This window comes from Pseudomyrmex gracilis, unplaced genomic scaffold (genome assembly GCF_002006095.1).
Source record: "Pseudomyrmex gracilis isolate BER0280 unplaced genomic scaffold, ASM200609v1 scaffold_106, whole genome shotgun sequence".
Taxonomy (NCBI): domain Eukaryota; kingdom Metazoa; phylum Arthropoda; class Insecta; order Hymenoptera; family Formicidae; genus Pseudomyrmex; species Pseudomyrmex gracilis.
In genome coordinates this window covers 257594-284649 of record NW_018020690.1, presented here as the reverse complement: position 1 = coordinate 284649, position 27056 = coordinate 257594, and the positions used below count along the sequence as shown (strand labels likewise).

Genomic DNA, 27056 nt, shown 5'->3' with positions numbered 1-27056 from the left:
GGGGAAAAAAACGGGGATATACATAGAGTCGTTTATAAATATTTAATGTATAAGTACGAGAGACCATATATAGTCGGAAAAATCGCGTCGTTATTTTTTCTCATTATTCATAGGCATGTAATAATAATAATATTAATAATAATAATAATTGTTTGTTGCATGGAGAGGCGCGCGCGCTCGTTTTTTCATGCATGCGAAAGTCAAATTTTCACGCAATAATAATAATGTATATCATGCATCGATGACGACATGTTGTAGAAGTGCCAAGCGCTTATAAATAAATTTTGTAAGTATCGTACGTAATCGTCTTTCTCCCCCTTTGTTTTCGTCAAACGAGTCAATATTTCTATGTACACGCAAATAACCACCAGATCAGATTTGCATCAACGTTACAATCGAGCGCTCTTTGGGTAAGTAAAAGTTTTTTTTTTTTTTTTACATATTCTATAGCTCTACGTTTCTATCAATACTTGGAATCTTGTGGTAAAAATACACGTGCGTTCTCTGATATGTCTGAGAAGGTGCTCGCTATTGCTCCCGCGAAATAAAATGGCAGTGTGATGATACATACATCGAGGGACAGAACGTCGAGTTTGCATCGGAATAATTGTGCAAGGAGAACACACAGGACGTAAATTGTAATTTGCTTTTCGAGTCTCTTATTTAAGATTCTTCTTCCTCAAAGAACGGACTAGAAAATAAATCTATATCAAATATATATATATATGTATGTATGTGTGTATATACACGGTATCTCAGGCACTCGAGAAATGATTGTGCACGTCGCGTCACTAATTAGAAGGAACTTTTCTTACGATGACTTCATCGTTAGACTATGACGCTCCGCCTGTTGCTCTTGCAGTGAGGACTGTAAACTTCTAATTTGTCCCGCGGTGTGTTCATCGCGGAATAATCGATGGGGAACGGTATGGTATTGCCGCGTATCATGCAGGAATCGGTCATGCCCAGAAAATGCTCCCCCGGTCCGAACGGGCCGCGACCGAACAGAAAGTTGGCGAACACCAACTGATACTGCGTCCAGGCGAGAGGATGATCTCCGTTCTATAAAATAAAATTTTATTCGCACATTTTTATCGAGACGTGTTGCTTTTTTATTCAAATTTTTTTAAAAACGGATGAAAATTCATAATCTCTCGTTAAATTTTGATAGCAAAACACTTTTTGTTTAAAACACACTTCTCGTTTATTTCGCGAACCGGATTAACTCACCGAAGTCATAGAGTTGTACGCGATGTCCAGACACTTGTTTATCCTTTCGGTGTCTAGGCCGACGACGGAGCTGTAAAAAGCAGCGAGTTCTTTCTTGCTGATCATTCCGCTTCCGGAGCTGTTTATGGCGAGAAAGAACACTCTGGGCATAACTTTGATCCAGAACGGCATGTCGCTGTAAGTAGCACCGTCCGCTGGCGCGACGATCTGCGCCCACCAGGACAACCAATCGTCGAGATCGATCTTTTTGTCAGGATCCACGGGCATCTTTTTGTCTTGAAGGATCAAACTGGCAAATCCGTTCTCGATCTCCAACAGCCTCAAATATTCCGGACCGTTCCACGACCAGTCCGCGAATCTCCTCAAACGCTTTTCAAATCAGAAAGTTAACGTCTGTTATTTGTCCGTTTGAAATTGTACAGCTCTTTTCACTTTTCAAATTTTTGCAGTTATAAATAAAACTAAATAAAATCTTAAATAAAATTTTGGTAAGTTATTTTTCGTGCTGTGATTATTTTTATAACTCTTTCGTTTTACGAAATTGTTTTAATGGAAAAGATATAATTTTTGAAAGTAAAGTTTACCTCTGAGAGAACCGAAAAATCTTTTCGACTGATGTAACCGTCTTTATCTAGGTCCAAAAGATATGTGAAAAAATGCGAGAACTTATCGCGCTGTATGGGTGCTAAGGTCTCAGAACCCCCTTTGAATTCGTTAACTGCGGACAAACTGTCGTCACTCGGAAAACGGCTCACCCAAGTTGCTACGAAACAAAATTACACTAATTATTTACAATCACATAAATTTTTACTCAAATAAGTTAATATTTTATTTTTTTTTTTTACAGAACAAAGAGATTTAATTTAAATTTAACTTTGCGTCACGCATTTGTAAAATAAACTCACATGAAAATAATCTTGTGTATAATTAAAAAATTACGAGTTGTATACGCGAACTTTAATTTTTGTTTTTACACTCACGCACTTGTTTCACTTATGTATCACTGTATGTGTAACTTGTTGACAATTGTTGAGAAAAAATTTCACTTGAAAACAATACTCACTCCAAACGTGCACGCTCCAGCTGGGTTGTTCCAGTTCGGGGGCGACGACGGGCGCGATAGCGACATCGTCGACGTTGCTGCTGGCTGTTCTCCATCTCTTCAGCAGGTCCTTGGTGCGATCGCGAGTCCGATCGCAGGCCTGTCGCCAGTTGGTAATGAATTTACGCGGCACTTTGAGCGCATTGCCGTCGTCCAGACTGATCTCCTGACTATTGAGCGAGCTGCGCTGACTTTTGTCAGCCGGTTCGCCACAGCTGCCGCCGCCGTCGTTTGACGCGCCGTCGTTCTCCGGGTAGTAAATCGGGTCCTTTATGCTGCCCGAGCGGCTCTCCATGATGAACTACCTAGCATGTCTCTCGCCTGACGAACGGCCACGTACATTTCAGGGGGACACTCTCTCCTGAAAATAATCAATTCCAATGGCCGGAGGTCAGCGGGTCGCTCGATATCGCGACCGCGCCGTTTCGTCGCCGCGGCATCTTCGCGGCGTGTAGCTATAGATGTGACGTGTCCTTTTCTTTCTCACTTTTATCTTTTTATATTTGAGAGATATACTATATTGAAAACAACAACAATGTAGAATGTATGTTTACACTGAATAGATAAAGAGATAACAGGTATTGTAGTCAAAACCAGTGTGAGTTACACTGTTGTTTGTTGTGTTACACGAAGTTACATTAGTGTGTCAAGGATGCACAGGATGTGTCGCAAGAGATCAAGATAAAACAACAGTGTGAAATAATTAATAAACGACACGGTCGTTTCAGTGAACGAAAGACGTGATTAAATGAATAAAAAAACAAACAAACAAGTCGAAGAGCAACAACAATATTTGACTCAGTACAATAAAAATAGTTAGAAAAATCACGTGTGTGCTTTTTAAATATCTCTTTCAATATCTTCAATAAAAATCTGTTTAATGAACACATAAAATCTGTTCGATGCATTGATACGAAGCAAAACTTGTTCTATTTATTTTGAACCTGACGTAGATTTTTTATATATCAATAAACAAGCTTGTATTTATTCTCTGCAGAAACTCTGTGTGTGAACTGTATATATAAACTATTTATAAATTCCTCCAAAACCATCGACAGAGATTCTGTCACAATTTATTTCACAGAGAGGTCTCTGAAAGCAGAACGAACCATCAACCAGCGGTTCGTTAGCATGCGGAGTGCATTCCGATATTTATTATCAGTACCAAAACATCTGTATAGTACACATGTGATGGGTTTTAAGTCAGGGAACACACGAAAAAACTTGATTAAAAAATCAACCAATCACAAAGCGCGCGCAACAGTAGTGTTTCTCGGGAGCCCGCCAGTATATCGAAACGCGCGATATTTCGTGAATCGAAATATGTGTCTCGAATCGAGACGCGTGCGGCAAACAACTCTCGCCTTTGATTATATACTACGAAAAGAAATTCTATCTTCAAGATGTAATTGCATGCAGTCCGAAGAAAACTGTATGGTGGGAATTCAGCCAATTGTCTTCCAGTTAAACTGAATCGTCAACAAGTGCGAGACGTGAGGTTTTGAAACCAGAAAAAAAGACTGACACACAAGCGGCCAGACCCATACATTGCACGGAATAAAACCATGTTCACGTTTGAACATAGCGTACCGATAAGTCATTCGTGAACATGGCTACGTAGTTGCTAATGTGCACCACCTAATAAACATTGCGCTGGCTTACAGGGCGGAAAAAAACGATTATACTTTCTCTCATAGGCCTGGCCGCTCAGTCTCCTTTCCGTTGGAACGCAGCTCTGATAGGCTGTGTTTCTATATTAACTGCCAGCACTAAAAATCTATACTTCACGTCACAAGTACTATAGATTTTTAGTACTGGCAGTTAATATTGGAACGCAGTCATAGTAAGCGGTGTGTGGTGGCGCGCGCGTCGCTTGTTGCTGACTCACGTAGTACTGGCGGTTATCTTCAGTTCGTTCGTTGGTTGGATCTCGATCGTGTTTGTGATTTTCTCGTGTTTTCCGCATCCGGAGTGAATCCGCATCGCGTGCGTGCGAGTGCCGCGGGTGTGTTAAATCGCAGATCGGAGAACACAGTGCGGAATTTTGCGCGCGGACCCGCGTTAAACGGCGTCTTCTCCGGTTCGGAAGATGGAAAGAGAGAGAACCAGAGTGGGAACGAGAAGGAGTGAGAACGAGAGAGAATTGGCGCGCTTCAATCGGTAAGTTCTGTGTGTTCGCGTTAAAATATTTCTGCACAATCTTCGATCGGGCATTAGCAATGTTAAACTTTCGAAATAATTTCTCGTCAATAAATGATCGATCTGATCTGATATTTTGATCCGCGACGTACGTTGTGTGTTTCAAGTTGCAAAGCAAGATATGTGTTGGTATTCCGCGCGTTTTTTGCCGCGATATATTCGAATTGCATCATGTCGCACGTAACTGTGGAATACATCGATATTTTTGTTTTATTTTCAATCTTCTATAAATTTTCCATTGATAATCCACAAAAAATTAGAATTAAAACGCTCTCGTACTCCTTTGTGTAATATATTTTACGCTCTTGATTGAAAATCATCTCGCGCGCGCGCGCGTAAATGACAACAATCGTGCTTGGCTTTTTGCCAGTGAAATTCGTATTACATCGAAGAATCTCAGTTACCATCAAACTTTGGCAAACTTTGTTTAAAAACTTTACTTGAAAGTTTTCGAAGACGAAATACGCGACTCGAAAAGTTATTCGATGATCGATCGGGATTTTCTTTCTTGGGCCTCCGTATATATAATGACTTTAAACTCGAAGTGCTTATTGAATGACAGCCACTTTATTGAGAATAGACAGCGATAAACATTAAGATCGCCTTGCGCAGCAGTTACCACGATTTTAGATAGTAAGATATCACACGTGTCCGTAATTGTGGTAATAATTCCTAAATTATATTCGGTATGCTATCGATCTCTCATACACATGTTACAACGAGTCTGATCATTTCTCTCGAGTGCACTCTTGTAACCTACTTTATTAACCGTTTACCGCAAAAAATAGGCAAGCTAAAAGGACGGGAACGCATTCTGTGACGCTTAGGTTTTTAAATTTTACATTCTCTCACAAAATGAATTTCTCCTCCCCAATCCCTTTGAGTTCACTTATCTTTTGCAGAGTTCCCTTTAAAATGGAGGTATGATAAATATTTTCAACGCTCGATAATTGACTATACATGCATTGTCTCTTGCGTATGTAAAAAGAAAAAGATACACTCTATAATATAATATATATACGTATAAAAATGTCGATAACACAATAAAGCATTAATATCTTTTAAAGTCATCTCGCACTAATGTTTGTTGATTATGAGATTTGTCAAAATATCTCTGCAAGGGTAATTGAAAAAATTCGGCAAACAAAAATTGGTCGAAATTTACATTGTTGTAATATAACTCGCGTTTTTTAATTTCAAGATTGAATCGTGAATCGCTAATCATTTGGATGAGAAAATCCAGATAAAACTTCGTTTCCGTTCTGCAACAAAAACTAAAGAAAAAGGAATATACAGAATCAATAATTTCAGTTGATCACTTTTAATTCGCCTATTTTTTACAAAGATACATCTGTGTCACAGAATGATGATGATGATAATGATGATGAAGTGTTTGAAAATATGTGTGTATGTGTGTGTGTGTGTGTGTGTGTGTGAAAGAGCACTCACTATCACACTCACACTTTTAATCTCCTTTAAATTCGCTGTACGCACGCATACATAGTCGCATGTATTGCTGTCAGATATTCTGTTTTGTTTTTTTTTTTTTTTGTTCGCAACGATTTGTAAAAAACTTTTTTGGCTTGGTTTGCCTGCCGGCGACACAAGAGTGACTTATAATTACTGGGGAGAAAATTATGTTCTAAGAGGATAACAATACGTACAAATTCGTCGAGTGTCGATCTATTATGCCGTATCGATGTTATTTTAACAATCGCGGAAATGATTCATTTCTGTTAAAATATATTGCACCAAGTACACCGCAATAATTAAATTATCGCAGTTGACCTTTCTCTCGACACAGCTGTCAAGAGCCGAATGAACGGGAATTTGCGATGTTATTTCGTGATGAAACTTGGAATCGTATTCCTAAAATTTAATTGCGAATCGCATGACGAGCTTCCATTTTCGTACCGTAAAACGGGGCGCTATTACTACTATGCTCTCACGCACAGCACGCCAAAGAAGAGATTTCTATCTTTTTTTTTTTTCTTAAGACTTTCCTTCTTTAACTTCGGTCATGAATATACATCGTAAGTAATATTGTCGGATGGGTCGCTCCGCGTTTTACTACTCAAATCTCGAAACTCAGCACAAACTTGGAGAAACCTCTTACGGAAATATTTCAAGCTCTACCTTTAATGAGTTTACTTACAAGTTGGAGCAACGGAAAAAAAAAATCCTTTCTTAAATGTTTTCTTTGTGCGAGAGGAAATAACATTTGTTCAACTTGACATTTATTCTGCCCGCTGATATGAATATCTAACCCCGTTTCAAGGCAAGAGAGAAAGAGAAAGACTTATTAAATTTTTTTTCTTTTCGCGCGCGAGAGGATCTTCTCGCGATTATCCTCCGTGTGTTTACGTGTGCGTGTTATGTGTGAGTACGTAACTATCTTTTCTTGTAGAAAAAAAAAACCGAAAGGGATATGGGGGGGCAATTGACAATGCATGCATTGATTCGATTCAATTCGATTGGATAATTATCAGTTAGTAGGGATATATCCGAAGGCATTTTAATAACATGCTCCGCCGCACATCGTCTCGAGGTATTTTGAACACAGCACCCTAGCGGAGAACGAAATGTATCATGGTGAAAACGTTCACGTTGTTTTTTTTTTTTTTTTGGTTTTTTTCTTTTTTGTTTTAATTGTATCTCTCCTAGAATTTTGGCTATAGTCGCGCCGAGATTTAGATTTTATTTATATGTGTGTTAGGAAATATTCCATGACTAGACTTACATACTTTTTTTTTTTTTTTTTTTTTGTATAACATGTATTTACAAACACATAGTTAGTCATTTTAGAAATGTACGCGAGGGGAAACTTACTTTTATTTTATTTGTGTAAAGTACCGCTCCTTTATGTGCCGTCTCCAGCCTGAGGTTTTGGCGATTCCAAACGTGAGAAACGAGAGAATCGCCCGAGGGTGAGAACGGACATGCTTTTCTATTAATTTAAATCATGCTCGCTCGATATAATCTTTTTTTTTTTATCTTAACAATTCTTATTATAATTAGATATACGCGTATATGTTCTCGCTATGGAAGATATTTGTTAGCCGACGGCGATGCTCTAAAAATGTAATCCCTCTCCCGTTACGTGAAAAACATTATCGCGTAATTTATTTGTTTTTTCTCTATCTATAATATAGTGGAAATCGTTCTATACACAGTCAACAAATATATAAATCTACTTTCTCATCCGCCGCGGTTAACAAATATCTTTTCTTCTTCTTCGTCTTCGTCTTCTGTGTATATAACTTGTCTTGTAAATGTTCCGAAGGTAGATTTATTAATTAATAATTAACTATATATATATATATATATAGGACTAGTTTATAATATTTTAAAGTCGTGTCACAAAAATATTCTTCGGTCGTACTAAGAAATAGGTAAACAATACTTGTTTGCTGCTAATGACCACCCCTATGTATTTTCTCTTTCCCACCCCTCCCCCCCCCAACCCTAAAAGTGAAACATCACATCAACTCTTGTTCCTTTCTTCTTTCCCAACTTTACGTCCCCCCCCTCCGATGTGATTATTGTTACATATGTTTAATCCCCTTTCCCCTCCTGTTGTTGTACCTATGCCGTACAAGGTTTCTTCTCGTTAGCTTTCTTGTATGTTTTGTTGTTACACGTCACACGTCTTTTATACCGCGTCGCTAATGAGATACGAGATTTTTATTGACTGACGGTCAGATAACTAAGTGCGTGCTCGATAGTCAAATTGCGCACATAGATTCCGTACATTTACTTTTCCATTTATGTCTAAAAACGAAAACAGTGAGAAGTGAGAGAGAAAGAGAGAGAGAGAGAGAGAGAGAGAGAGAAAGACGAGCAGGGAATCGAAATTTCAGTGACTAACGAGTGTTCGAATTTGCGAGGAAATTCGTCAAATTTCGAATTTATTTGTTTTTTCCGTCATTTTTTTAATACGCTTAAATAGTCATCGTCGTTAGAAAATATTCTTGCGTGTCATAGAAAAAGTCTTACCTTTACTCGTCGACGGTAATGTCTTTCCCGCACCTCGATGAGAACTACATATTATATATATATATGTATATATAATGATTCCGAGTAATTATCGTTACTAAAGCATTGTCATTATTCTCTTTTATTTTCGTTCTTCGTTTTTTTTTTTTTTTTTATTGATGATAATAAATGCCGTGTATAATATCGAGGGCGCGAAAGACGGAACGAATAAATTAATTGATCAATCAATCAATCCCGACAACGGTGTTTTGCGCGGTGACGATTTTCTCAGCTCACACATCGGCGTTTTCTTATAAATAAGTCAACTATCTCAGTAGTAATAGTAAAACTATCTGTATACGATTCAGTTTAACAATAAATTATCGCCGCAATCGCTCTCTCATACGAGACGCTCAACAGTCTAAAATTACATTTGCGAGATCAACTAATCGACTTAAGTAAAACCGACTCTCTTAAAACACACATCCTCCACACATCGAGTCCGTGATGATGAGAAATGCGAGTTTTTGTTTTACGCCGACACGGTGAAAAATCATGAGAATCAGAGATCCGCCCGGCTGGCCGTTAGAGGTACTCGACGATGTCGCACTTGATGGATATATTCGGGCAACTAGCTATGTTCGAGCGATAGCCCCGCCTGGCAGTGCTCTTGTGTCGCTCGGTGAGGAGCTTCTGAAAGATCGGCAGGATCGTCAGATCCAACAGTTCACCGTCCGATACGGCGTTGTACATCTTCGAGACGTTCACCGCGGAATCACCTGCAAAGCAAAAAAAAACACCAATGTCGAGGTCGCAGTCGCGATAATTTGTTGCAATTTAAAANAAAAAAAAAAAAAAAAACAAATTTTCAACATTACGAAATTACATTTCAAGCGCTGAATCGTCTGTTTTTCAAGACCGATCGGTTAAACACGGACAAAGCACAAGAAATCTGATACATTTCAAGTCTCTGTTCTGTACACGCGTGCAACAGTCACTTCGCATTCCGTTGTGCAAGGAAAAGGAATGTAATATTACGTCATATTTGTATAAATAATTACATGTCGTGTCGTTAATTAGTCACAAAAGAATCGCGCGTACACACAATAGAGAGATTCCGGCGAGATTTCAGTAACATTACCGTTTACGTCGCTAGTCCCGCCCCGCGGATTAGTCGCGACGTGTTTGCCGTTGTGCATTGTCGCCACGTTCGGACTGCTCTGCACGTATTCCAGTCGTGCCTGATGTCGCAGCTTCGAACCGGTGTGACGACACATCCGGCGTGCGACGCGGTGCGAGCACTCGACTATGGGGTAGCCGCCCCCGATATGCAGTCGCAGGCACTTCTCCCGTGAACGCTCCGACATGGAACGCTGAATGATCGTCGACATTGTCTCGTCGTATTTTTCTGTCGGTAGACAAAACAAAGTTCGATATATATTGTGTGTGTGTGTGTGTGTGTGTGCATAATAGTTATTATTATTACAACAATAACGTAAATGTAATAATAATAATAAATTATTGCGACACATATAAACGCGCGAAAGCGAGTCCTTTTCTTTTTACAAATTCAAATGTACTCATTTGATACGCGGACAACAGAGAAATGTTACTAGGGAAACATCCCTAAAACATTTCTTAGTCCTGTCTTGTTATCTCAATCCTGTTTCTTGTTTTTTGTAGTTCGTTCACACTCGAGTAATCCCAACACGATGTTTTTTTTAAGACTATCCGATGTTATTACATATGTACATATGTATATATAGGACAAAACATCTATTATACAATGACTGGCACTTTAGATCCAATAATTGGCGCTTTGAAGACTTGTCAAGTTTTTTTTTCGCAAGAGTGTCAACTAAAATAATGTTGTCGTAAAAAGAATCCGAATTAATATCCTATTGAAAGTAAAAAGTAACTGTGGACAAAGATGTCGCAACATAATTAGAAAAGATCAATAAGTGCCAATTATTGAAAAGGTGTTAACTATAGGCTCGATTACTCTGGATGATCAAGATCTAAGCTAAGAATCTCTCTTTATCTGAGAGAAAATTAATTTCGTAAGTTTCAAGTTTCTCACCGTGTCGATGATTCGGTACGTAATGATGCAGGGGAAACGTCGGCATGATCACTTGCTCGATGTAGCTCTGCTCGTGGAGCTCGCCGAAGGAGACGTTCTTCGTCGGCGGCGGCGTCGACAGTTTCGCTCTGCGTTCGTCCTTGCTCCGTCTTCGGTGGCACACGTGCCTCGCGATCTCCCTCTCCTCCAGGACCACAGAGTCGCTCTCTTCGACGACCGGCGGCACAAAGTCGTAGCGCGTCGTGACCGGCATTTCGTTCGGCAGCGGCTCCGGGCTCCTGCCGCGCTTCGGACGCGACTCGCTCACCTCGTCGGCGGTGACGCTCTTCCGCCGCGACGTGTCTCTGCCGCACGTGTGATGCAAATGCGTCGTCATCGTCGTCGTTGTCGTCGCCGTCATTGTCATCGCCGTCGTCGTTGTCGCCGCTGTCGTCGTCGTCGTCGCCGCCGTCATTGTCGTCGTCGTCGTTGACGGCGGCGGCGGGGACGGCGGTGCTTCTATCGCCGTCTCAGGCGATGTGCTCTCCTCGATCGCCTCCTGAGTCGTTACAGCCACTCGTTCGCTGTCGACGATTGACGCAACTTTCGAAGACGACCTTTTCCTAGAACAAACATCGCGCGACTACCCTGAGAATGAACGGCGAAGCGGGCGAATCCGTGACACGTGTAATCCAATGAAAATTCGCGTTTTAATGAAAATTTAGTAGCTTTTCTGGAGAAAAGAGAGGAAGGGGAATCTAAACGAAAGAGAGAAAGTTTGAAAGAAAACGTGTCGTCAACAAATGTGCCAGCGTACTTCGTTACTTGATCCACGTTGACGTAATCACCCTCGGGTTGCGAAACGGTAGACGAGTTCAAACTGCACATAGACATCGAAACATCAGTCGTCTCTGTGGTTATCGATGGCCCTGGTCGAATAAATATGAACCAAATATGAATGGACCAGATACATAATTGTTGTAAATGTGCTTGCTTTCATGCCGGTGAAACGGATCAGGAGAAGAATTTTACCTTCCTTTTTAACGGCTTCTTCCTGTTTCGGCACGGGCAGCGTGTCGACCGTCTCTTGCGTCTCGATCTCGGTTTCGTCGCCTATTCTTCTTAAAAATCCCTAAAATAACAGATAACCAAGAGATAATAATCGACTGTTACATTTCTCTTGGATGTAGCGCGCGTTCGATATAACACGGCATTTCTGAATTAACTATTAACTGCGTAAATGTGCCACGGCATGTGCGCGGGATCGTTTCTGCCAGAATAATTTTAGACCATTATCTACGAAGAGAGCAAAACCACACGAAACGCGATGACGTCGTTGTGATTATTTATAACCGAATTAAGGATGGATAGTGCGTCGCTTGCTCTTCTGTTTAATCGAAGACCGCCATCGACTTACCTCAAATTAGTCGAGTGCACGGACGGAGTGTTTTACTACAAATACATGGCGTGTGTAGCACATCTCGCCAAAGAAACGTTTTAGCGAAATTGCTTTTGAAATATAAATAAACGCAAAACAACGTTACACGTTATGAGAAAGTTCGTTTTTCTTTAAACTTCTTTTTTCTCTTTATTTCAAGATTGTTTCAAATCTTCGAGAAAGTCAAAACGCTCGCAACGTCGAACATAAAAAATTTGAATTCCAAATTCACGTCAACAGAGAGGGAACAGAACAAAAAAAAAAGAAAGAAACAAAATGTACAGGAAGAAAAGTGATCTGACTGCGGCGCTGACGTATCGTCCGTGAAACTTCGGTGAAGAGTAACACTTTACTATAACACCATTTTGAAAGTTTGACGTACGGAAGAGTCTTACCTGAAGCTCGGAATCCTTTTGCAACAGTTGCTTTCGAAATTTTTTATTCGCCAGCTTTGCCTCCTTTAAACGCTCGTCGAGTTCACTGACTGTCGAATCCCTTCGTATTTTCAACATTGGCCTCAAAGTCGCCCTGGTCCGCTTATTTATCACTCCCTGTGGATTTCTGCGTAACTCTATTACCTGAAAATCCCAAAAGACTCGCTCTTACTCGACTTTGCGATCTTCGCTTCGCCGCGAAGACAGAAACGAGTGTTAGCGTTTTGTAAGACACGCTCTGATCCCCCTCCAAACAATATACGAAACAATATATGATGTATAAACTCATCCATAGTAACGAAAATATAAATTTACATACAGCCGCAATTCGCGATGTAAATATACAAATATATATACAAATCGAAACGTCAGAGGTAGCGGAAGATAACGTCGTATTTTTTTTTTTTTGCACATATATTATCATATACGTCGCTCAGGTGCTTTTTCTTCATAAAGAGAGAGAAACAGAGAGAGAGAGAGAGAAAGAGAGAGAGAGAGAGAGGAAGGAAGAGGAAATTCAAACATTAACAAGCGGATAGCCATCACAGAAAATGAGAACTGTAATAATGAGTAGTAATAAATTATTGGACAGCGAGAAAAAAAAACACGATTTACCTTCCAATCTCGTAATTACTTAAATAAATTATTCGATAATATGTATTTTTGAGAGAGAGAAAAAGAGAGAAGGAAGAAAAATACCTACCTTAGGAATAAAAACCAGACAAAGAGTGGCTGTACTACAAAATATAATGAACACCGACAACATTATAAACATGGCGTCCTGTTTGTCAGTAAGTACGAAGCTTATAGCCGCACCGGTGACGCACATTATAACGACGTTGTACACGCTCATCCCCACGTACTTACTGTCATTTAATGCCGGTATACTAACGTGTCGCGTTTCCCATGCCAGAAAGGCACCGAATATCTGAAAAGCACATCGGAGGGGGTGGATGAGAGAGAATGTCTGTCACGCGTTTTATCCGCCGCGATGCCTGCGCTTCGGCAATTCCGCTCAACTTACCATTAAAAGACCTTTGTACGTGTATATGCAAATCAGGTAAACATTCATTTTATTGCTCTGACAGTACTCGTTTTCCGGGACGATTATTATATCCTCGCTGGATGGGTGATGCTGCAATCGCGGAAAGCACGACACGCAAATTATAACAACAATCGAGCGTCGTCGAAAAAGTATTTCGCAAGTAATTTAATTCTCTCGTATTAGAGAGACAAAAAGAAAAAAGGTTGTCGTACGTATATACACAATTGGATTTTTATTACGTGTATTTTGTTTTGTTTTGTTTTTTTTTCTTCGTACTCACATACGGCTCCATTTGCTTGATCGCCCGATAAAACGGATCAGAGACTTGCCACGTCGTCATAATCGTGAGATCGATAGCCAGCAATATCCCAACCACCATGAATAATTGATAATCTTTTATTACCTGAATCACACGAGGGTGCACAACGGAAGTTGGTTAAACGTGTAAACGCGAAATTGCGGGCTCGCGCTCGCTCGTCGCGGTTCTCGCTACGTTAGTCGATAATGAGCTACCTTCTTGTTGAGCTTCACGTCGGTGAATATTGAATGCACCCGCCAGGTTTTCGAGAACATGGATCCGAATGCTAACGAGAAACCGGCCATCAGCAGCCACGCTCTGGCCGTGCAGATATACGGGAACGCCGCCACGCTCGATAATTGCGAGTCCAGTCCGAGAAAGATAACGCTACTGTACGTCAGCATACAACCGATGATGATGAGGTTGTTCAGGTGGGGCGATGACATTTTGATGTATCTGCAATATCGAGTTGCGCGTGTGAAACGCGCGTGTTCGCGACCAACTTCGTACATAGGTATATAGACGGATAGATAGAGGGACGGAGACGGGATAGAAGGGGATAAGAAGTAATCAGGCGACCCCTCAAATGAGAGATCCCATATTATACGCGCGTGTTAAATAATTCATTACATATTATAACGGCGGTGCCGTGTCACCTTTGATTTCTGAATCTGATATTGATGGCGAGAAAAATGGACGCCAAGACGATACCGCCACTAGCAGCCGAGGCTAGCACCGCGTACAGGGTGATGTCCACGGTCGTGTGCTCGATGATGCGAACGGTTCTGTCTTTCGGCGGCGGTTTGCCGCTCCAGAGCTGAGCCTCACCTCTCGTTAAATCCAGGACGCCGGTCATGCTATCGTATTCGCCTACGTTTACCTCGCGACCGTCTACAAGAGATGAGAGCTTATATTGAACCGACACACGCGCGCGCGCGCGCGTGTCAATAAAATAACATACCTATAGCCGAAATTCAGTTTTATATCTGCTTTGAAAAATTAAATCCATCTATGTCGAAGTAACAAATTTTACAGTCCACATTTTTTTTTATTATCGAATCGGGTCAGTGCGATGAAAAAAACTTGTATTTTTTTAACTACATTTCAACGCGCTCACGATCTTCCGTGCAAGTGGTTTTTTTTTTTTTTTAATTTGTATTTTCGCGCTAATTACTGACGCGTGTGCTGACGGTCGGTATTTTCAAATTCCGTTCGGACATAACGCTCTATCTCTTTAAAAGCTTGAGAAAATTTAAAAGCGCGCTAAAATAACTATACAAGTAAACTTACTTTGAAATTGTTTTAGAAGAATGTACGCTTTCCTTTCGTTATCGTAGAAACGGACCGGTCCCTGAAAAATATTTTATATCTCTCACATTTCTATCTCGCTTTATTATACGGAACGATAGTTATCGCGGGCGATCGGGACCGCGGGACGAATCGGATTTTAAAATAAAAACTCTCTCTTTCTCTCTCTTTCTATCTTTCTCTCTCACTCGCCAATCCACTATCAACTGATGCCAATTTGCTTCGCTAACTCGCCTGGTGGTTTGTCATGTTTTTGATTTCGTTTTAATTTCAATTCGGTTCACCGCCGATCGGTCCCGTTCTCCCGGTTGTTATATCGCCGTTACAACGCAACACACATGCGCGCACACTCACACACACACACACACACGTGTTCTCTCTTTTTGCTGTTGCATAACGTTATGTATGGAAAAATGTTAAAAACGTATTCGATTGTCACGAGATAATTACACGCGCAATGCCACGTTACGAGTGTACGTGTATAATACGTGAAAAAATATAATATATGAGAAAATAAAAAAAACAAGAGAGAGAAAAATAGACGGAAAAACCTCATTAAAAATTCGCGCGTAGAAAACTGATGCACGTGCACTTGAGACACTCCGGAGTGTGAAAAGACGGTCAAGTGCAACGCGCGAATGCCACGACGTTGATTACTGGAGAACACGGTCCCTCCCCCGTTCTTTCACGTCTCTCTGTCTACGACAGGCACAAAGTGCCAGCAGCTGTCGTCGGATGCTCTCGCACGACGATCGAAGACAAGGGTTGTCGCTCGTCTAATGAAAGAGCATAAAGACCGCGCTCTCCAATCGTCGCTTTTCTTTATAAACGTCTTCTTCTTCTTCCCGGATTCTCTCTGTCGTTTTCTTTTTGTTTTTTTTTGTTTTTTGTTTTTTTAACGAGTTTTCCCCCTCGTCTCGTAATCGCCGGGGGCCGTTTACGACAACAGTGAATTCTTTTCTCTGTGCACTCGACACAAATACCAACCTCGCAGCTCGCAACTTAAATGACGCGAATCAATCGACCGCGGAAAAAGAAATATTTTGCTCCTGGCCACGGAAGTCAAGGGGTAAACCAGTTAAAGCGAGAAACGTGCGCGATAATCTCGTTGAAATACTCGTCCACGCGGTATAGATATACAAACAAGAACGTGGAAGTAAGAACTCAAAAAGAAATAAATAAATAAATATTTAGAGGAATATTTTGCAATTATGCAAACAACATGTAATAACAATAAAAAAAAATGAAACAAAATTGTATCTTTTTCAAGAAAAACTGTTTGCTTCATTGTTCTATATAACTCTCAAAAGAGTTTTTTTTTAACAAGAGAAAATAATGTTTTAAATAAATACACAATTAATTAATCAACAAAATGATAAAATTAATAAAATATAAAACAATGCAATGTTTTTCTTTAAAAAGAATACACACAATTGTGTGGATTAAAACACGAAGTACATTTTTTCAGAAATATATTGTCGCACGCGAGATAAGACAAATGTAAAAAACTGCATTATCGCGCGGCTGAAAAATCTTCAAAACTATCCTCCAACTCGACTCCGTCTACATTTTTATTCAAAGTAATCCTCTGAATTCGCTTTTGTTGGAAGAAAAAAAATTACTCGCTGCACACGACAGTGACCATTTTCAGCGTTGGGAATTTCACGTCAACCGCCATTACTCAGCGCCGTATTTGGTCCACACGAGTAGGAGAACACGGACGTCGTTGTGGCGCGAAATTGTCAGACAGAGCCCGGCTTACCGTGACGCCGTCGAAGCTGGTATTCCTCAGGGCATCGAGAAAGAGCTTCTCCCATAATGCGTCTCTGTACCGAAAGTCGGATATAGTCTGGTTGCGATGGAAGTGTCTTATTCGGCGGGCTACGTGTTTTACAGCCAGCGCGACCGTCCAGATACCGTCGTACGTGTAACCGTGAAATCTCGAGTACTCGTTGCCCCGCCTCGAGTCGTACTCGATCTGGTACTGATCCGGGGTCTAGAGGGGAGGAAAAAAAAGAAGATAAACAACCCACTCGAACACCGATGCAAAACGCAACAGGCGCGCTCTCGAATCCCGCGGAGAGACGCGTGTTTGGCGTGTTTCCGATTGAGTCGTTCCCCGATCGCTCCGGGGAGGCGCGATTAAACGCAATTTTCGGCGAGAGCTCTCGCGTATTTCCGAATCAAGAAATGCCGTCGAAGTGCGCAGGATACGGCCGATTGCGCTTCATCCGACATTTTCAGCTCCGATGTGAAAATCGACTTTTCCGCAATCCCGCTGAAAATCGTATTCTTATAACGCGCCGGTTACACGGCGGAAGAAATGACATTTTCGCACGTTTTCATCGAGTCGAGAAAAAGATCTCGAGTTCATTAAAATAAAAGTTTCGCAAGAAAAATTGAAAAAAAAAAAAATGGAAGATTACGCAAAAGTTCAACTTTCACATTGTCATTTCGAATCGAGAAAAGTATATTATATGTCTATATACACAGGCGTGTATATATGTGTATATTCCAAGAGATATAATTTTCAAGTTTGATTCAACTTTGTTTCCCGAAGCAATTCGCGCGAATCTGATTGAAAACCAAGTATAGTATAATACAATATATAAGCACACATATAGACTCTCTCGCGTATATTATTTCGCTTACGATCCCGGACGTGGTGTGCTGCTCCTCGGTCGTCAGCGGAAGCAGATCCGTGAGAATGACACCGTGAAGAGCGTCGGACAGCTCGGACGGTGCGCAACCGCCGCCCGGACGTAACCACCATTCTCTCGTATAGGTTCCGATGATGATCCACTGATATTTCCTGCCGTATAAGCCGAATCTGTAGGCCTCGCAGAATATTCGTCTGGCCCACGCCTCGTTGAAATTTCCCAAGAGAATCCTCACGTCTCTCTCCTTGAGCTTCTCGAGAGCCGTTTTCACCTCCGTGGCGAAGCTCTGCGTTTCGACGAGCTCCATCTTGCTCTCGTCCAGATCGGCCACCAGCCGATTGTGCACCTGCGAAAACAAACGCGCAACCACATTCGAGAGGGAGAACGCTCGCCGTCGCCTCCCGAGTTTGAAATGCTTATCACGCGCTATAACGTAAATGCATTCGCGCGTTTGGTCTGTTCAAACGAGCCGCTAGCGGCGGCAAATCTCCATTTATAATGCAAATGGAACAGTTGCCGCATACATATATATCAACCCCCGGTCGCCGCGCCGCGAACGCGCGCGTAGAGAACGACGCGCTCTCTCACAGCGCGAGATTAATTAACCCTTTCATTTTCCCCGAATTGCTTCCAACTGTTGAGAATCGCTGGTTGAAAGCGTTTTCTTAATCGTATTTAACGTTTAATCTCTGGCGCTTATACGAAGGACGATTTATGAGCGAACTTACAAATATTCGAAACGTTTTCTATATTTTTGTAGTACGCTGAAAATTCTACTTTTTTTATTTTTTTTTTTTATATATTTTTTTTTTATATTTTAATTCAAAGGGAAACCGCAGAGGTGCGGTCGGCTACACGTCCCAATACACATCTATATATTTTATTCGTTTGTATTTCTATATCAAAAGTGTGTACGATTTTCAAAAGACCGTTTCTCGTCAGAGGCCGCGACAGGAAATTTTTTTGAAATCTTTTCCACTTGTGCTTTTGCTCGAATTTATTTCCCCGACTCTCTCTCGTTTTTTGTACGTGTCACAATTGGTTTTTTTTTACCAGCGCATATCTGGGCTCGTTCTGATAAATCGTTCCGACCCGGGTCCAGTTGAAATGCAGTAACAAAGCCACTCGCGGCGCGTTCAAAGCGTTTTCGGACGGCACAACCCTAAAGAAATTCGGGAAGCCGTCGGTCGTGAACATAGGATGAGTATCCGCGTAGCTGAGCTGCAACAGTAAAGAATCAGAGTACGAGCATTGGTTAAAGAAATCGCACATCTTTCTTATATTGAACGTCATCGTATCTTCACGTTGTTCTTCGTATACGTGTATGCGTGTACGTGTGTGTGTGCGTAAGTACGTGCGCAAACAAGCGCGACAAGAAGGAGGGCACTCCTCGCGCTGTCATGTCATGAATATTTACGACGACGCTTTGCCGTCGCATTACCTGCGTAAGGCGCCAGTGTTTCGAAGCTTTCGCTATCGGATCCGTGACTTGTGTGCAAGCACCACCGAAGAGTATCACCTTGTGCGGCCCGTTGTGCATCATGTCGAAGAACGCCTTCATCCCGACGGCGGCGCTGCACTGCAAAAAAAAAGAAAAAAAAACAAAGAAACATTCGCGATTCGTTATTCTCATTCCTTTCGTTAACATGCACCTTCTCCGCGTTTGTTTTTTTGTTTTGTTTTTTTTTGTTTTTGGAATCCGGAAAAATACACGGAAAAATATACGACGGCGAAATTCCGTCGCTAAATTGAGTTTCGCCCGAACGCGAATTCAGTGAAATATGAAAAATATCTTTTATAACCAACGAGGAGGAATTCAACTACACATACACATGTTTTATCGCTCGCTATCGTTTGCGGAACGTATATATATACATACATATATATATATATATATATATATATATATGTATATATGTATATATGCATATATGTGTACAGTTACTTTTCTTTCCCCTTCACTCACGATATCAAGATGGAAAGTGATCGTCTTATATCGGAAACCCCTCTTTGATATTTGCAGAATCAACAAGTGCTTGTTGGGGTACGGCCAGAAAATGGACGAGGAGCTGCGGATGCTATGCCAGAAAATCGGCGTACGGACAAATATTATCGGGGAACGTTGACATCTTCTTCGCAAATTATCGAACGAAAGATTTAATTCAACAAAAGTTCACCGGATCGTAACGTTATGAGCAAGGCAAATATTGCTCGCGATAAAACGCGCGTGCGATATTTCGACTTTATTTAATCTCGGCGGAAAAAGAGCGTTGAGAACTATTTATATCGTGTAATGGGTTTTTTATATATATTTAACAACAACAACAACAACAACACACACACACACAGGTGTTTTCAATATTCTGCCGTTATAATCGTTGGAAAACTTTGTTGTCGAAAGTTCTTGTGTTGCGGAAATATCTAAATATTTAATGCAGACAAATATGAGGGCACTTTGTGAGTCTCTCTCTCTCGTAACTGAAATAATAATTAAAACGTCAGACACGAGAAAGATATCCGAGAGCCGGGAGAGAAAGAGAGAGAGAGAGAGAGTGCTCCGCTGTATTATTTGTGTAACGGACGATTATTGGAACCGGTATATTGCATATTCCTTTTGAGAGTTTCGGTGTCTACACGCGCGCTTTTGATATCCGCATCACACACACACACACACACATATACTTCGAAATGTTTTCCACGTGGGAATTAATTCTGACGTGTCACTATCTTCTTTGTGCGCTTACTCGTGTGGGTAACCCCGTTTCACAAAGAAAGAGATATAATTGTACAGATGAAAATAGGAATTCCAGTTGGGGGGAGAAAGGGAACAGAAACGTGTGTCCAAGTGTAAAGATTGGCGAATTTATTATTATGAACGATCTGAAATTTTTGCAATCAGTCGGTGATTATATTCGAAGCTGCAAACTACTACGTAATTTAAAATCGCCGTTTTCTAACTACCGCTTCCATTATTTTATATTATTTCATCTTTCCACCGTGTGTATTTTGCTCTCACAATTCAGCACTGTATTAATTATCTCTCATTAATTTTTCGTCTGAAAACGTCCGTAAAAGAGACTGACGTTTCTCCAAAATTTAAATTTATCGCTGCTCACTCGAGAGAGAGAGAGAGAGAGAGAGAGAGAGAGAGAAAGAGAGAGAGAGAAAGATATTCCATATCGCGTTTACTACATGTTCCTCGTTCCATTTTATATCGATTTCCGATACATCGGTTATCACGGCAGAAGAGTAAGAGTTTCCATCCTTGGAAATTATGTTACGCGATGAAGAATCGTGTAACTCGAGGAAAATCTTTAAGTTCATTAGCCGCTGTGTTTAGTAATCAAATCCCCGAAAGTAGACAGCAGGAAGAAGAAGAAGGGCTTAAGAAAGAGCTTTAAACTCGAAGCTCTCTGTGTTGAATCTAACGTTATGAAAACGAGAAAAAGCGCCATTTTATCGACTACGAACAATGGGCATTGTTGGAGAGCTGCCGCATTGTTGCAACAGATGATAAAGGATAATCTGCCATTATATGAGAAAAAGAAGCATCTTTTTCTTCGTTTAGATGTCGGGTTAAAAATCGCGGAAATGGCATTGTGATTCGAGACGACGACGACGGCGGCGGTGGCGGTGGCGGTGGCGGCGGCGGCGAATTTCTTAATTATGACATTGCGTGTCCTGAAGAACTCACCCGGAAAACTTTTCGAAAAGCACCGATTTCTCTCTCGCGTGAGAATTGATAGAATTAATTGACGCGTTCAAAATCCTATTCAATGCGATTATTCTCGAGAAAATTCCTGGCAGTGAAAATGGGATGTAGACGCCCCGAGACGTGCCAGTATCTGCTGCGGCGGTGGTGGTGCGCATATTTACTGCGACTACTCACAGCCGCGTATCGATATACGTGCATGCGGCGCTAGCTCGCTGTACACTTGAGCGAGCGCCGCAACTTTTCACAATATCCTTTCGACAAGTAATAGGAAGCGATTAATCTCGCCCGTCTTCGTGTAAGCTGCCACGTTTTTCCCGCCCGTTTCTTCGTGGCTAATTGGCAACTCATAATTCGATGTGTCTAAAGCCTGAGCGATTTCCTGAGAGGCGTTTAAGCGCCACAGTGTCGCGATGCGATTTTCCGGGTTCGGCGAACCGAGTAACTGCATCGGAGTGAGAGAAAGAAAGAAAGAGAACGAAAAAAAAAAAAAGTGCTGTTTCACGGCTGTTTACCTTTCGTTGCGAGAAAAATGAAGATAATGCCATTACGTGACTATGCAGATATATCAACGCTATGTGTATTTTTTGCGTGCCGCTTCTGCAACACCGGACTCAATCGAAAGGATGTCGAGTGTATTTAACAATATAATCTCCCGCGTTACGCGTTTCTTCCGTTCCGGTCAGAACACACACTCCGAAGATGGAAAAACACGTGTACGCGTACGGAAAATTCTCGAAGGATTAATTTTTCCATCCGCTCGCGTAGCGTTTCCGCGACTCACAGTAGTTCGAGTCAACGATAATAACACACGTAGCTGAATTTTTTTTTTTTTTTCGTAACGTGCGTGACACGGTATAAAATTCTACAATTTTTTTCTCTCTTTCTTTCTCTTTCTTTTACTCGCGCGCGCGCGCGACTGACGCCATAATTGAGAGAACGTCGGAGAGAGTCTTGAATATTTCACGTTGAGTATATATCTACAAATCTTCCCGTTTTGCTCGAAATGAGAAAATCGTGATTTACATCGTTGTTTCGCGCTCGGCGACTCGCACGCGCGCGGATTGTTTTTCATGGGCGTCGCCACGGCCCATAGCGCGTTTCGCATAAATTTCCATTCATAATTTAAAGCTCGCGCGAATCCGCGCGTCCCTTCTCGAATGCAGACGTCATCCACGGAGGGACCTAATTTCGCGTCGACTCGTGTATAAGCGCGAGTTTGCGTGTGTGAGAAAGAGAGAGAGAGAGAGAAAGAGAGAATGTCGAGTTCCAGACGCTACATAAAGGTAAACGTAAAGTTTCCGCTCGAAGTTGCACTCGCGGTTAGGTATCCTTGACTCGGTGTGCACTTCTACTTCTGGAAGTTTTCTCTGCAATTTCCCTATGTCTATGTTGTCGGCGACTCGACGACGACGGTGGGAGGAGATACCGTGTCGTCGGTACACGTAGCGTCCGCGCAGACGGGAACGAAAAAAAAACTTCGAAGTTTATCCGAGAATTGTACAACCGATCGGTTCGTAAATCGAATAGTTTTTGCAATGGACTACGTATCGAGATACGCCTGAGAATCTCTCTCTCTCTCTCTCTCTCTCTCTCTCTCTCTCTCTCTCTCTCTCTCCTCTCTGTGTCTAGAATTTTCACGGCCAATCTCCCTTCGAAGGCATGGCAAGCTTCCAAAGTGTATATACTTTTTCCCCTAATAGAATTATTCCTCGTAAGAACTTCCGGATGGTTCGAAGTCCACTTAAAACCAGTAAGGCGCTCTTTTATGTGCCCGTGTATATTAGCCGGCGTCTCGCAAAGTGCATTATGCGCGCTTTCGCGCTGCACGTTATTACCGCGGACAACTCGAAGCAATTTAAGTTGCGCTTGCTTGTTGTTTTGTTTCGCAGCTATCTTTACAACACAGCGATGCGGAATTTAGTCGGTTTAGCATCTGCGCGCAACACAATGCGCGCGATAACGAATTATCTTGCGCGCGCGCGTAAATGCGTTTTGTGAAATACATTTTGCCTCTGCGAATTTGCACGTAGCGCACAAACGCTGGGAAAGAGAAAAAGAGAGAAAATTGTCGGAACTAGTAGAAATTCCGCTTCGATCAGCGCGATTTCACCGGCCAGTTATCGATTGGTATCGTAACGAGCGGTCGTCTATTGAACCTTGAGGGGTCATGCGATGTGATTGAATTTTTTTTTTTTTTTTTTTTTTTGTTGAAGGCCGTCGTTTCCCTTCCGCCTGTCGGGTTTGAGCGAGAACCCGTGACGCAGCGGATTCGCGCCGAGTCACGGACTTTTTTATTAAACGATGTCCCCAAAGTTTACGAGAAAATGCGTGGAACTCCGGGGCGCGCCGGGTTTTCGATCTCCTCTCCGTTTGCCTTCGTCGAAAAATCGAGGTCTCGCAGAAGAAACGAGTCGCGCGTTCAGATCAGGCGACGAGATTCTACGGAATTTGTGGCGATCAGTGCCATCGCGCGGCGGGTAAACAACGCGATAAATCGTCCCGCATCGATAGCTCCTAATTCAGCGGAAATTGAGATACAAGTGGCGGTTGCTGCTGAATGTATCGACCGATGCGCAGCATCGGTGACGTCTGGCAAAAGGAAAAGCCCCTTCCTTCTCTCTCTCTCTCCCCCCTTAATTCTGTTTCGGGACAATGCGTTCACCCGTCAAATATTCCGACGGATCCCGGAACATGCGCCACACCATTCGTGCCGCGAATTTTGTTCGCAATCTCGGTTAAGCTTAATTCGCAATTCGCGTCGCGAGTTGGGAAGAAAAACACGTATCCCGCTGTTGTTTATTCTCCCCGGAAGGGGGAGCGGCGTAAAATTTGAATTGCAAAAAATGTCTACACAACATTTCCAGAAAAGAAAGGTGTGATGCTCGACGATAGACAGTATTCGAGCACGAAGTTGCGCGTATAGCTCGGTAAGCTATTTTTATACACTTGACGTCGAGACATTACCACGATAATAATAACATGGCAAAATAGCTTTACCCCAGAATCTAATAACGCTCGAGTACGAGGGTTCCCCTTGTGTGTGCCCGCCAATCTAATGTACAAATCAGACGCGATAAAAATCCGAGTCGAGTTGTGAAAATTTCTTTCTCCGCGCAATAGAATTAAACGGTAAAATATGATCGAGAATCGCACTTTTTTATTCACAAATATCAGATTTCTCGTTTCAGTATGTGTGTGTGTGTGTATGTGTGTGTATTCGATTCAATTTTTTCTTTTTTTTTTCCGTTTTCTTCATTTCAATTTTAACTGCATTAATATATATATATATATATACATATATATATATATATACACACACACATGTGCGCACAAGTTTTTCGTATTCTCATTCGATAAAAATCGACTCGAGTCACCTTGACCTAAATTTTTAGATTATATTCGCAGGCGTAGCAGATATCGATTCTACATCTATTATCTATCTACAATACTTATGCCAATATTATCATATTAATGTACGAGAATAAGATTTTATTTGATTACCGATTAAAGAGACGCGCAAACAATTTATTAGCCGGACCACCAATTTGCTGATGCGAACAGCAGGTAAATCGTAAAAAAATGCAAAAGATGAAAAATAAACGGAGATAATAACTCACTTCCGTGTCGTTCCACCACATGTGCAATCGGTAGTCCCTGAGTATCGTCGGATGCTCGTTGATGTGCTCCACCGCGAGCTTTACCGCAGGCATGACTCCGCGTCCGATGTGGCCCTCCGGCACGTGGTTGCCGTATGGGAAAAAACCGGCGATGTAGACGTCGCGCTTCTTGCTGCCGCCGAGATTGATCGGCTTCTGGCCGGCGCACTGGCCGATCAACAGCAGCCAGCAGCAGCACGCGGCCAGCAGCATCGCCAGCGTGCGGCACGTTCTGCCGCCGATTCGCGCGGGCATCGCCGCCACCTCGACGACGGTCCTCATCCCGTTCACCCTCCGTCCGCTCCTCCTCTTCTTCATCCGATCAGTCCCGACGACATCTCGCGATGGGTACGCGCGCGCTTTCATCTCGAGCTCTTCCGGGTCACCGGGCGCACACCCGACGGTAAGCCCGACGCGACGCTCGTTGCTGCTCGTCCTGCAACTTCCGCTCTCATGACGAAACACGACGACGACGACGACGGGAAGTAGACTCGGCGCACCGGCGACGATTTCCGGCGATCGCTTTTTTCTTTTTTTTTTTTTTTGTTTTTTTTTTGTTTTTACAACGATGATTGCTCCCGCTCACGAGATAACGCGCGGATGCATTTCGCGATCTCGGTTCAACGACGGAAGTGTGGAGAAAACGAGGAGAAAAGAAACGGCTTTATGCGATTGTCTTCGCGCGAAATGTAGCACCGAATCGTTCGACACCGTTTTTCCTAGCATAATACCGGAATATTCGATGATGATCGCGCATTGAATCTGAACGAGTCAGCGCGAAAATCGGCTTTGAGCGTGATGAATGTATTTCTAATACGTTTTCTCATATATATATATGTATGTATATATATGTATATAACGGGCGATGTGCTCGCGTCATGTAAAATGGACGCTTCGTTCACGCGGGGGGGATGGATTCTGCGAAGAGATGCCCGTTTAAATGGGCGCATCGTTCGTTGTGGAATATCGCCGAGTTTTGCGGGCTCGACATTTGATACGGGGTACGACAGCCGCGGAAACTGCCGATATATTCCATAACGTATACTAGGCGTGTACCATTTCTTTATTGCGGCGAGCTCGTGTTTCGAGGCGCGTTTCTGTAAAACGAAGAGACGGATCTTCGATCGTCGTGGAAACGCTCCGTTCCGGAAATGCACAGAGGTCTTTATCTCGATGCTCCATTCCGGATGATTGCGTCTTAACGTCGGTTGTTGTGCTTTATCATCGCCGTTTGCTGATGTCTCTCGGTGGCGGCGTCAGCGACGGCGGCGGCGGCGACGGCGGCGGTGGCGGCGGTGGCGGTGGCGGCGTCTCTGCAAACAAACGCGCGGGACAACCAGTTACTTGTTTTGCTAGATTAGGAAGCGCGGGGAGTTTTCGCGAAAGGGCTCAAAGTAAGCTCCGGAAGCTGGAGGGTATTAGTTCTCTCATTGCTCCGCGTCCTATTCCCAAGGCAAGCGGTGTGCCAGTAAATCTCTTTGCAGCGGATTAATGGCGAATGAAAACAAGGTTAATTGAGAATATGCCGAGAGAATGAAAATGAAGAATCGGAGAGCGCGCGAAAATATGTCGGATACGCGTAAACTATTTCGAAACTGCTGGCTTTTTAATTTAAAACTCCGCACCATATATATATATATATACGCTCTGTTTGTTCGCGCGATTCAATTGGTATAAAAATGCCGATACGCCGCGCGCATGGATTTTTCTCTCGCTACCGTTTATAAAAATAACAAAAACAAAACAAAAAAAAAAATAAAAAAAGAAGAAGAAACGTTAAATCACTCTCCGAGATACATCATCGTTCGAATCTGTGTTCGCGTGTATGTTACGGAGACGTGTCGCCCGTTAACACTCGTGTCGTAACGTACGTCATATCCGAAATTAGAGCTTTATCTCGTCCGACGTTATCCCCCTTCCCTCTCGTATATGTCGCA

At 42.3% G+C, this 27056-nt stretch overlaps 2 protein-coding genes across 3 annotated transcripts; both read right to left on the bottom strand.

Annotated features, from left to right (window-relative positions):
• Positions 1–12: 12 nt before the first annotated feature.
• LOC109856090 lies at positions 13–2627 on the bottom strand. The gene is made up of 4 exons (XM_020430978.1): positions 2294–2627; positions 1815–1993; positions 1231–1599; positions 13–1062 (listed from the first exon to the last, which is right to left on the bottom strand). Exons 1-4 carry the CDS (start codon positions 2625–2627, stop codon positions 829–831), a joined length of 1116 nt encoding a protein of 371 aa, XP_020286567.1. The 3' UTR covers positions 13–828.
• A 6029-nt stretch (positions 2628–8656) lies between these two features.
• Positions 8657–25485, bottom strand: LOC109856081 (gamma-aminobutyric acid type B receptor subunit 2). Of its 2 annotated transcripts, none has more exons than XM_020430955.1 (17): positions 25081–25485; positions 19190–19327; positions 18802–18969; positions 17741–18094; positions 16851–17084; positions 15071–15131; positions 14437–14671; positions 13996–14236; positions 13763–13885; positions 13462–13572; positions 13141–13365; positions 12399–12581; positions 11598–11697; positions 11383–11494; positions 10587–11188; positions 9648–9914; positions 8657–9285 (listed from the first exon to the last, which is right to left on the bottom strand). In XM_020430955.1, exons 1-17 carry the CDS (start codon positions 25483–25485, stop codon positions 9092–9094), a joined length of 3753 nt encoding a protein of 1250 aa, XP_020286544.1. In that variant the 3' UTR covers positions 8657–9091. The 2 variants fall into 2 exon arrangements, with proteins under 2 accessions (XP_020286544.1, XP_020286545.1); XM_020430956.1 differs by having other exon boundaries at positions 11383–11476.
• Between the last annotated feature and the right edge of the window lie 1571 nt (positions 25486–27056).

Bases quoted from the DNA above. Each gene is read 5' to 3' on its own strand.
- LOC109856081 (XM_020430955.1), bottom strand. From the start codon at position 25,485: ATGAAAGCGCGCGCGTACCCATCGCGAGATGTCGTCGGGACTGATCGG. The intron at 17,085-17,740 runs GTAAGCGAAATA...CCTCCCCTCTAG, and splicing joins AGCACACCACGTCCGGGATC to ACCCCGGATCAGTACCAGAT. The intron at 13,573-13,762 runs GTGAGTACGAAG...CCGCGATTGCAG, and splicing joins TCAAGCAAATGGAGCCGTAT to CATCACCCATCCAGCGAGGA.
- LOC109856090 (XM_020430978.1), bottom strand. From the start codon at position 2,627: ATGGAGAGCCGCTCGGGCAGCATAAAGGACCCGATTTACTACCCGGAG. The intron at 1,994-2,293 runs GTGAGTATTGTT...TTTGTTTCGTAG, and splicing joins CTGGAGCGTGCACGTTTGGA to CAACTTGGGTGAGCCGTTTT. The intron at 1,600-1,814 runs GTAAACTTTACT...TGATTTGAAAAG, and splicing joins ATTTTTCGGTTCTCTCAGAG to CGTTTGAGGAGATTCGCGGA.